Source organism: Artemia franciscana, chromosome 20 (genome assembly GCF_032884065.1).
Source record: "Artemia franciscana chromosome 20, ASM3288406v1, whole genome shotgun sequence".
Taxonomy (NCBI): Eukaryota; Metazoa; Arthropoda; class Branchiopoda; order Anostraca; family Artemiidae; genus Artemia; species Artemia franciscana.
This window is the reverse complement of record NC_088882.1, coordinates 19,655,037-19,667,031: the sequence shown is the minus strand read 5'-3', so window position 1 is coordinate 19,667,031 and position 11,995 is coordinate 19,655,037. Positions and strand designations below refer to the sequence as shown.

The following is an 11,995-nucleotide window of genomic DNA, read 5'->3' as shown; positions in this document are numbered from 1 at the left end:
GAGGTCGGTGGCGTGGATCTGTAAGCTCCGTTTGAGTCGACCCAGCTATAAATAGGCACCTGGAAAAATCTGGGGAAGGTAAACAGGAAGGGTGTACGAAAGCACAGGACGGTTGGCCCCCAACCTCCAATTGCACTTCCTGCCGGAAGGGCTAAGAAATCGAGATGAGCAGTGCCAATTGTGACTGCTGTCCAATGCAGTGTTCTTTATCTCTACCTTTTTTTTACCTGCTTTCCAAAGTGAAGTTTTTGATTGTCATTTTCTTATACCAAGGGAAGGGGTAGGGAATTTTGCAATCCCCTTTCTTGCTAGCACAATCCCATCCTTCGCATGTTCCTTCTTAGAGCGTCCTTTATAATGTCTGCAAACATTCATTTCAGGCCAATACTTGTACGAGCATTTATCGAAGAATCAAGACTATCAGATCGTATTTGTTTGGAACAGAACTAAGGAGAAAATCATTTGTGTACCACAAGAACTAATCCTTGATGATATTGATGCAGTTTCAGAACAGGATGTTGAGCTTATAATTGAAGTAGCTCATCCAGATATAACCAAGACGGTAAGAATTCAACATTGCAAGGGTTTTCTTTCATATTAACTCTGACTATAATAATCTGCTTATATAAGATCAAAGATTTGACCACTAGTGATTGATATACTCTGCGCTTTGTGTGAAGACAAATCTTCTTTTTTGGTCGGTCCGATTCAGGTTTTTTCTTAGAAACAGTCAAAGTGTATTCATGAACAGCAGAGTTGAATTATTTAGAAATGACTAACAAAAAGACGAATTGGGAAAAGTTACAAGATATCAAGAGCACTGGTAGTATCTCAGCACGCCCTAAGTACGTTTAACGTGTCTGCTAGAAATTCGAAGCAAAAATTCTGAAAATAAGAGATTCCGTATTGCAAAAAACATCTTTTTGTGGAACGGAGACTCAAAGCTTCATGGGTTCTCTCGGGTTTCTAATCTGACCTTTTCTTTAGCAGGAAGGTGACTTTACACTCGTTGGAGATTATTGTCTGTCTAATAAATTTCGTTGATAATTTAAACTAATATATACCGAAAAGCCATACCTCTAAAAAAACTAAAACAATTATTGTTCCCTGAATAGTCTTTTAGCACTGATGTAGCAACAAAATCACGGTATTTTCAAAGCCACATGCTGAACTCTCGCTGGATTTTGGTTTAAATGTCTGAGGTGTAGTTTTTCCCGTAAATTTTGTAAAGCTTTACGCTGTTGTTATTGTAGATACAAAATCTCAATCACTGATACTACCCAGTCCAAACACTTGTAATTAATCTTTAACAGCTTGTTCTTGCAGATAAAAATGAATGAAAGTAATTTCAGATCTATTTCAGTTTGGAGAGAAGTTTCTCGACAATTGTTCTTACTTCATTGGGTCACCTACAGCTCTTGCAAATGCTGAAACCTACAAACGTCTGAAAACAGCCTCAGAACGAAGCGGTAACCCTGTCTATGTTCCTTGTGGTGCTCTTTGGGGAGCTGAAGATATCGCAAGAATGGCAAGAGCTGGTACTCTGAAGGTATCTTTTGTTGAAGCTAGCTTCTGTTGTATTTAAAAAAAAAGTTTCCCGAAAAAAGTTTCAAAGTAAAGAGTATCATTAAAACCTAAAACGAGCAGAAATAGTCATAATACCCCAAACCTAAAAGAAAACAAAAACTGCTATGAATGAAAAAATGAAACTTAAAACAAACAGAAGTTAAAATAAATACAATCCTGGTCATACTCAGAACGAAAAGGTTATGGGCAATAACTTGTTTAAAGTCAAGTTTGAGAGTTTCAGGGTTTCTTTTGGAATTCTTACAAATTTGTTTCAATGACTATGGGTTATTACATCGTTAAATCTGAATAATATTTAATATTTATGAACCGGCGTCAAGTAGAAAATATTTCTAACAAAATAATTTTTTTCGATTGTGCTTTTAAGACTTCACTTACTATTATTGGCCGTGTATCGATATTTACAAGGTTACAGATAATCTGCAAATATGATATCGTCCAAGGTACTTGTGCTAGAAAGAAAAACTGCCCACCCTTCTACTGGACCGTTGGTAATGGTGCTGGAGGGGCAATGCCTTGCTTTATGCTTTTAGCAGTAAAGACTGGAAATCCTTGTAATAATCCCATTCAAGCAAGGTGCGATGTCCATATTTTTCTGCTAAAAGGTTGGCAGCGGGAGGGGCGGGAAGTGTAGCTTGAACTTGGCTAGTTTTTACATTGAATTCCGATTTTGTTTGCAAAGGTACTACTTAACTCGTTTTTGCACCAAGGTATGTGTTCGCTATACCTTTCTTGATAAAAAAAATCTGCAGATACCTTCGAGATTTTAAACATTTTAGAAGTATGAATTTGATGGTTTTATTTTCTTCAACAACACTCGTTTTTACGCGGTAGATTATTTCTGTACTGTATCACGAATTAGCTTGCTTTTACATGGAATTATGATTTACTTTGCAAAGGTGCTATTTAACTCGTTTTTGCACAAAGGGCGGTCCGGGTTCATTCTGATTCCGAATCAGGATTTAGATTGTTTCTGCAGTGTATCAGGAATTAGCTTGTTTTTACATCCAATTACGATTTAGTTTGTTTACTTAACTCTTTTTACTACTTTTTACTCTTTTTACTCTTTTTTAACTGCTTAACTCGTTTTTGCACCAAGGGTGATCCAGGTTCATTCTTATACCGAATTAGCTTGTTTTTACATCGAATTACGATTTAGTTTGCAAAGGTACTACTTAACTCGTTTTCGCACCAAGGGTGGTCGGGGTTTATTCTTGTTCCAAATCAGGATTTAGATTACTTCCGCAAAGTATCAGGAATTAGCTTGTTATTGCATCGAATAAGGACTCCACTCGTTGTTTCTTGGAGTCTGTCATAAGGTGAGATTTAATTCTTGTTGGCACCTAGCCAGGAATCATATTGTCTTTGTGCCAGTTTTCAACGGGTGAACTTTTTACGCTTAAATTAAACATACTGGAAATACTTGCATCAGTGCCGTTGAAACGAGGAACAACATGTTTTTCTTCTTTCTTTAAAGTGAACAGCGGAGATTGGAGGAGTTGCAGGGGTATTGGCTCAATTCATGACCACGATTATTGGGATTTAAATTTCTTGCATATTTTCGATTCTAATAAGTTGAAATATAGTCACTTTTCTACTAAAATAAAATTTATCCTTGGACATAGGGCCATTTGCACAGTTGAGGCTGCTTGCCCTTTGGGGCTGAATGGTGCGTTTTACTCCTGGAGGCAAATTTTCCACTCCCTGTGAATTAAATCGCTGCCTTAACTTTTGGTTCAGTGCAATGGGGGGGGGGGCGTAGAGCTGCATGGGATGAGGAAAAGCAGGTGAGAGGGGCTTCGATTAAAAGTGATCCCTTCACAGTATCTACGGTAAATCGTTCTATATGATATGGCTAGAAAAAATAGATCGAACGAGATGCATCGTTTTTAATACGCTGACTGATAGTTTTTCAGCCTATTTGCCACGAATTTCAGTTAAAGCAATTTTGATAAATGGGAAGATGATATGACCTCTTGTGTAGAAACTAAGGAAATATTAACTAAATGCTAATGAAATGTGCGATCACCCTAGCAAAAAAATTTAATTTTTATGTGCAACAATTATGCAGTATCGAAAAAAAAAATATCCGATTTGATTATCGTGAAGCGTTCCTGCAGCCAAAATAAGAATATGTAGTGGCGGTTACGATTGCACGGCTTCTTGGTTAGCATACTTAATTCCATCGTTTTTGTCACAAATCATGCTTAAAATATTTTTTGAAGCCATTTTCTTTATATAGCGTTTGCCCAGATGATTCCTTTAGTTCTTCAGCTTTAAGGTTAGGGTGAGACAAGTACTCACACAAGTGTATCAATTTCACTTCTAGACTTAGCATTTATCGTTCCAGACAAAATCCTTTGGAACTAAATAACTGGAATACCCAGGATACACCTCGTTGTATTTACAAAAATCATAGAGGAGAATTCGTAGGCTACTTCTATTTCCAATTTTTTTTGAAAAAATTTTATAGACATTGAAATTTAATACGTTTCAAATGCTCCTCCCTGAATATGGAGCATGACTCTGCATAAGTATGTGTTCATAATAACAATTATTACAGTCTGGCTTGTAACAAGTCATATATTAATTTTGAATTTAAGACCATATTGGAAGGATTATTTATTGTTTATTGAGAATTGGGAACCTGAAAAGGCTAAGGAAGGTATTTAAATGTTTTCTAGATGAACTGTCCATGGATTGTGTTGGGTACCAGTTTGCTTGGTCGTATCACCAACAAGCTATACAAACAATGTGGCTCGATTTCACGTTCTAGGGATACAAGGAATTGAAGGTTAAGAAGGCAAGGATACGTTTTACGGATAAGAATTACCTAAAATCATGATTTTTGGCCATGCAGAAATGGCCAGATTTGATGATTCATGGTTTGAGAAAAGCAGAATGCGTCGTTTACTTAAAATTAATTTTAATTTCTATTTCATGACACCCAATTCATATTGTTATTTATTAAACACACCGTGTCTAAAAGCTAACGCTATACTGCTTTACCTGAAAGCATTGAAACTAACAATGTATAATTTATTGCTTAAAATGTGACATTTGCAATCTAAGGACACGTTATTTTGACCCAAAACATAACCTCTCTTAATTTTTATGGCACTTGGTAAACAACAAGTGACATATAGCGATCGCAAATTCTGTCGGTTTGTCCCGGTTTTGCTACTTTAGACACTTCCAGGTAAGCTAGGACGACGAAACTTGGCAGGCGTATCAGGGACCTGACCAGATTAAATTAGAAATAATAGTTTTCCCGATCTGACCACCTGGGGGGGGGAGGGGAGTCGGGGGCCGGTTAATTCGGAAAAAATAGAAATAAATGAGGTATTTTTAACTTACAAACGGGTGATCAGATCTTAATGAAATTTGACGTTTGGAAGGATATCGTGTCTCAGAGATGTTATTTTAAATCCCGACCGGATCTGGTGACACTGGGAGGGAGTTGCGGGGGACCTAAAATCTTGGAAAACGCTTAGAGTGGAGGGATCGGGATGAAACTTGGTGGGAAAAATAAGTACAAGTCCTAGATACGTGATTGACATAACCGGAACGGATCCGCTCTCTTTGGTGTAGTTGGGGGGGGGGAGATTTAATTCTGAAAATTGGAAAAAATGACGTATTTTTACTTACGAACGGGTGATTGGATCTCAATGAAATGTGATATTTAGAAGGAATTCATGTCTCAGAGCTCTTATTTCAAATCCCGACCAGATCTGTTGACATTGGGGGGAGTTAGAGGGGGAAATCCGAAATCTTGGAAAACGCTTAGAGTGGAGGAATCGGGATGAAGCTTGGTGGGTAGAATAAGCAAATGTCGTAGATAAGTGATTGACGTAACCGTACTGGATTCGCTCTCTTTGGGGGAGTTAGGGGGTGGGGTTCAATGCTTTGGCGAGTTTCGTGCTTCTGGACGTGCTAGGACGATGGAAATGGGTAGGCGTGTCAGGGAGCTGCACAAATTGACTTGAGGGAAAAGTCGTTTTCCCTGATTCGACGATCTGGGGGGCTAAAGGGAGAGTAAAAATTAGAAAAAATGAGGTATTTATAACTTACGAGTGGGCGATTGGATCTTAATGAATTTTGATATTTAGAAGGACATCGTGACTCAGAGCCCTTATTTTAAATCCTGACCGACATTAAGTCTCTGATTTTCTTTTTAAATCAATCTATTGATTCTTAGAATTTTGTTAGAGCTCATACCATATGAGCTTTTGGCTCTTTGCTCTTCTGGCCTCGTCACAAGTGCCATATGAGCTCTTAGCTCTTGTTTAATAATAAACGATGGTAAACACAATTTTTTTCTTTGTCTCTCTAAGTAACTACCAAATAGACACTTTGCCAGTTGTTATGGTCTTCTATTTGCTGTATTCTAATAGGATACGTTTTACGGCACCCGTTTACGGTACCCAATAGTTTCGGGTACCCGTTTGATTGATCATGTCAACATGATCAATCGTTTAAATGATCGTTGAATGATCACGTTTTACGGATGAGAGATCATCCTTGAATGGGATGGGAAGAGGTCATATGAAAAGGATTTAAATAAAATTGGCAACTTTATGGGAAAAGTAAAGAATGAAGCTTTGAACATCTCAGGGTGGATATGCAGTTGTATTAGACTTAGGCGGTGCTTGGTGCTACAATGAGCTTTGGAGCTTTGAACAATGAAGCTTTGAACATATCAGAGTGAAGGAACATATGCAGCTATGTAAGACTCAGAGGTACTTGGTGGTACAACGAGCTTTGAAGCTTTGAACATCTCAGGGTGGATAAGGAATATATGCAGCTGTGTAAGACTCAGGGGTGCTTGTTACCACAACGAGCTTTTAGCAATAGTAGTAGTATATTTTTATGGCACTTGGTATTAACGAAGTGACATATAGCAATCGCAAATTCTGTCGGTCTGTCTGTCGGTCCCGGTTTTGCTACTTTAGGCACTTCCAGGTAAGCTAGGACGCTGAAATTTGGCAGGCGTAACAGGGACCGGACCAGTTTAAGTTAGAAATAATCTTTTCCTCGATTTGACCATTTGGGGGGGGGGGTTTAATTTAGAAAAAATAGAAAAAATGACGTATTTTTAACTTACGAATGGCTGATCAGATCTTAAGGAAATCTGATGTTTGGAAGGATATCGTGCCTCAGAGCTGTTGTTTTAATTCTTGACCGGATCTGGTGACATTGGGGGGGGGGGAGTTGGGAGGGGAAAACCTAAAATCTTAGAAAACACTTAGAGTGGAGGGATCGGGATGAAACTTGGTGGGAAAAATAAGCACAAGTCCTAGATACATGATTGACATAACCGGAATGGATCCACTCTCTTTGGGGTAGTTTGGGGGGGGGTAGTTCTGAAAAATTAGAAAAATGAGGTATTTTTTAATTTACGAACGGGTGATCAGAACTCATTGAAATTTGATATTTAGAAGGATATCGTGTCTCAAAGCTTTTATTTTAAATCCCGACCGGATCTGGTGACATTGGGGGAGTTTGGGGGGACCTAAAATCACGGAAAACGCTTAGAGTGGAGGGATTGGGATGAAACTTGGTGGGAAAAATAAGCAGAAGTCTTAGATACGTGATTGACATAATTGGAACCGATCCGCTCTATTGGGGGGGGGGGGGGGTAATTCTGAGAAATTAGAAAAAATGACGTATTTTTAACTTACGAAGGAGTGATCAGATCTTCATGGAACTTCATATTTAGAAGGACTATGTAACTCAGATCTCTTATTTTAAATCTCAACCGGATCCAGCGTCATTGGGGGGGGGAAGTTGGGGGGACCGGAAATCTTAGAAAATACTTAAAGCGGAGAGATCAGGATGAAACTTGATGGGAAGAATAACAACCTGTCCAAGATACGTGATTGACATAACCGGACCCGATCTGCTCTCTTTGATGGAGTTGGGGGGGGGGGGTAATCCGGAAAAATCAGGTATTTGTAACTTACGAACGGGTGACCAGATCTTAATGAAATTTAATATTTAGAAAGATTTTGTGTATTAAAGCTCTAATTTTAAATTCCGACCAGATCCTGTGACAGTGGGGGGAGTTGGAGGGGGAAACCGGAATTCTTGGAAAACGTGAAAATTGGGGTATTTTTATCTTACGAATAGGTGATCGGATCTTGATGAAACTTTATATATATAGAAGGATCTTATGTCTCAAGTGCTCCATTTTTGACTCGAATTGGATCCGGGGACTTAGGGGGCTGGAGGAGGGAAACAGAAATCTTTGAAAACGTTTAGAGCGGAGATATCGAGATAAAACTTGATGGGAAGAATAAGCACAAGTTATAGATACGTGATTGACATAATTGGAACGGATCCGTTCTCTTTGGAGCAGCTGGGGGGTGTTGATGTGTAAAAATTAAGAAAATTGAGGTATTTTTAACTTAAGAACAGATGATCGGATCTTAATGAAATTTGGTTTTTAGAAAGATTTCATGTCTCAAGAGCTCTTATTTCAAATTCTGACCAGATCTGTTGACATTGGGGGGGAGTTGGAGGGGGAAATCGGAAATCTTGGAAAATGCTTGGAGTGGAGGAATCGGGATGAAGCTTGGTGGATAGAATAATCAAATTTCCTTGATACGTAATTGACGTAACCGTACTGGATTTTCTCCCTTTGGGGGATTTGGGGGGAGGGGTTCAGTGATTTGGCGAGTTTGGTGCTTCTGGACGTGCTAGGACGATGAATATTGGTAGGCGTGTCAGGGAGCTGCACAAATTGACTTGAAAAAGTCGTTTTCCCAGATTCGACCATCTGGGGGGCTAAAGGGAGAGGAAAAATTAGAAAAAATGAGGTATTTATAACTTACGAGTGGGTGATCGGATCTTAATGAATTTTGATATCTAGAAGGACGTCTCGACTCAGAGCTGTTATTTTAAATCGTGACCGGTATTAAGCCTCTGATCTTCCTTATAAATCAATCTATTGATCCTTAGAATTTTGTTAGAGCTCATACCATATGAGCTCTTGGCTCTTAGCTCTTCTTGCCTCGTCACAAGTGCCATATGAGCTCTTAGCTCTTGTTTAAGTTGCGATGTAAAAGTTAAGTTAGGAGTTATTGAGCGAATATCGATTCCAGCCTGTATTTTTTTGTTTTTAGTGGAAATTAACTGTCATTGTGGCTTTATTTATCTTTCTATTACGACTGTAGAGTTCACTTCTAAGTCTCATTCTCTTGCTACAGGGACTAGAAATCACAATGAAGAAACATCCATCAAGCTTCAAATTGGAGGGTGATTTGAAGCACATAAATGATGAAGTAAAAGAAGGGAGTAAAGTCTTATATGAAGGCAGCATCAGAGACCTATGCCCATTAGCCCCTAATAACGTCAACACAATGGCAGCAGCAGCTATAGCAGCAGGTGATCTAGGATTTGACGCCATTGGGAGGCTTGTGTCTGACTCTAGGTATTCCTTTTTTTTTCTTTTAGTAAGATTTGTGTTCGCTTTGTCTTCATAACAACCACGGGTGATGAACTGAAGTTACTCGTAATTTACTGCTAAAGAAGTCAGTCGTGCTACTGGCATCATGGCATTTATGGACGCGAAATAAATGCTTTTACAAGCTGGATATTGAGACTAAGTTTTTCATTCATTACAAGAAGCTTACACAACACTAGTTTCATTTTTTTCACAACATGTCTATTTAAGCTACAAAATAGTTTAAGATAGATTTTTTAGAGTCCGGCGTATTTCCCCGTGCCATGGGACGCATCAACGGATTTAATTGCTTCACAGCGCAGGTTACAGAAACAAAATGGCTTGTGCTAAGTGATTTGTAATTATGATCTCTTATTGAGGGGACCACAGACCCCACAAAAGGAAAACCATTCCCAAGCTTTTTTCGATACTTGACTGACTTAACTGCCTACATCAAACAATGATAAAGCCTGGATTTGCATTCACTTAGATGAAAATAGTGTCTCTACCAGACTACATTTAATCAGTCGCCCCATTTTGTCGCAATCTTCAACTAAAAATATGCTACTACTACTAATAACTCACATCAGCCTTAAGCCACCTGAAGCTTTCAACTTGTTTTTTAAAGAAGTAAAAAAGAGAATAATTTGATTAATAAACATACTGTTGCCCTGCAATTTGGATCTGTTTTTAACTTGGAACAAGAAATCGCAGTTTCAAAAGTATATTTGTCTTTTTGTCATTTATTCTCTGTCTTCTTCGTGCTACTGCAGATGGGTTTTCAAGTAAATAATAATAATAATGGTTAGGAAAGAGGCACTAATATGCAGTAATCTGCGTGGTTGCAAAAATTTAAACATTATTTTTACTGGTTTTGAATAAATTTTTTTCACCCAAATTTTATGGTTCCCAGTTTTAAGGTAGTAAAATAAAAAGGTATTTAAGGTATCCGCTCAAGTCATTTATTATAATTTATGAGCTGTGCTGTTTCAAACGCACTCGAGAAGTGAAGTTAGGTTAATCCTACGGAAATATACCAAAAAATGATAATAATATAACGCAGTTGAAACAAAACTACAGAAACTACATTAAATAATTATGGAAAGCAGGCCACTCCGAACTCATTATATTAAATACCTAGCCTGATCTAACCTAACCCCTAACCATCTCTATATATTAAATATTTAATTAAAATATACCTGTGTAGTTTTTCTCACTCAAACTAAGCTAACTGTAACCGATTGCAAGACAACTGGTTTTCCTCAGGTCAAACAGAGCAGACTTCTCTCCAGTGCGTTCGGGATAATACACAAGTACCGATGCTTGAAAGAAATTAAATAAAAAAACTAATTTTTTTAGCTGAAAGTAAGGAGCGACATTAAATCTTAAAACGAACAGAAATTTCTCCGTATATGAAATGGTTTGTCCCCTCCGCAATCCCTCGCTCTTTACGCTAAAGCTTTTAATTGTTTTAAAAAGTAGAATTGTGGCAAAGAGTCAAACTTTAGCGTAAAGAGCGAGGGATTGCGGAGGGGACAACCCATTTCATATACGGAGTAATTTCTGTTCGTTTTAAGATTTAATGTCGCTCCTTACTTTCAGCTAAAAAAATTAGTTTTTTTTATTTAATTTCTGAACGTTTTTGAATTAATGCATGTTTGGTTTTGACTCTCCGCACATAAATTATTAAAATGAAATTTGTATATTAATTCTTTTTTGGCTAAATGGCTTTCTCTTAGTTTTGATCAGACGATTTTGAGAAATAAGGGGTGGAGAAGGAGGCCTAGTTGCCCTCCAATTTTTCGGTTACTTAAAAAGGCAACTAGAATTTTTAATTTTTAACGAACGATTTTATTAGTAAAAAATATACGTAACTTAAGAATTAACTTACGTAACAAACTTTCATAAGCTTATATTTCTATTATGTATACGAGGGGGTTTGTACCCTCGTTAAAATCTCGCTCTTTACACTAAATCGTAAGTTTTGTCCCAATTCTTTGATAATGACCCCTGAATCAGAAAGGCCGTAGAATAAATAGTTGAAATTACTAAAAATACTTTAGCATTTATCTCCTCCTAAATACCTCGCTCTTTATGCTAAAGTATTATTAGAACCCCTCATATGCGTAATAATCTCTGTTCGTTTTAAGTTTCAATGCTAGTCCTTCCTTTCATTTGAAAAAAGTTTTCATGTTTATTTTTCATTGTTTTCTTATAGTAATGCTAGAAAATCCTACGCCCTTTTCATTGAATTTTTCTTCCCCTAAGACAGATTCCTCCAAGGAAAGATCCTCCAATATAGCCCCCTCTCCTCAGTCCCACCCCCAAACAAAATAAAATCCCCCTGAAAACGTCTGTACACTTCCCAATAACCATTACTATATGTAAACACTGGTCAAAATTTGTAACTTACAGCCCCTCCCCCAGGGATTGTGGGGGAGTAAGTCATCCCCAAAGACATAGTTATTATGGTTTTCGACTATGCTGAACAAAATGGCTATCTAAAAATTTTGATCCGTTGACTTTGGGGAAAAAATGAGCGTGGGAGGGGGCCTAGATGCCCTCCAATTTTTTTGGTCATTAAAAAAGGGCACTAGAATTTTTCATTTTCGTTAGAATAAGCCCTCTTGCGACATTCTAGGACCACTTGGTCGATACGATTTCACCTGGAAAAAAAACAAAACAAAAAAAAACAAACAAATAAACACGCACCCGTGATTTGTCTTCTGGCAAAAAATACAAAATTCCACATTTTTGTAGATAGGAGCTTGAAACGTCTACAGTAGGGTTCTCTGATACGCTGAATCTGATGGTGTCATTTTCGTTAAGATCCTACGACTTTTAGGGGGTGTTTCCCCCTATTTTCTTAAATAAGGCAAATTTTCTCAGGCTCGTAACTTTTGATGGGTAAGACTAAACTTGATGAAACTTATATATTTAAAATCAGCATTAAAATGCAATTCT

The 11,995-nt window shown here is 37.7% G+C and overlaps 1 protein-coding gene across 1 annotated transcript in view; it reads left to right on the top strand.

Moving 5' to 3' along the window:
• Positions 1-11,995, top strand: part of LOC136039865 (aspartate dehydrogenase domain-containing protein-like) — a 58,758-nt gene that overhangs the window by 18,200 nt on the left and 28,563 nt on the right. Inside the window, exons 2-4 of the mRNA XM_065723806.1 lie at positions 381-562; positions 1,364-1,549; positions 8,796-9,019. Coding sequence (XP_065579878.1) covers positions 381-562; positions 1,364-1,549; positions 8,796-9,019 — 592 coding nt within the window. The remainder of the gene's footprint in view (positions 1-380; positions 563-1,363; positions 1,550-8,795; positions 9,020-11,995) is intronic.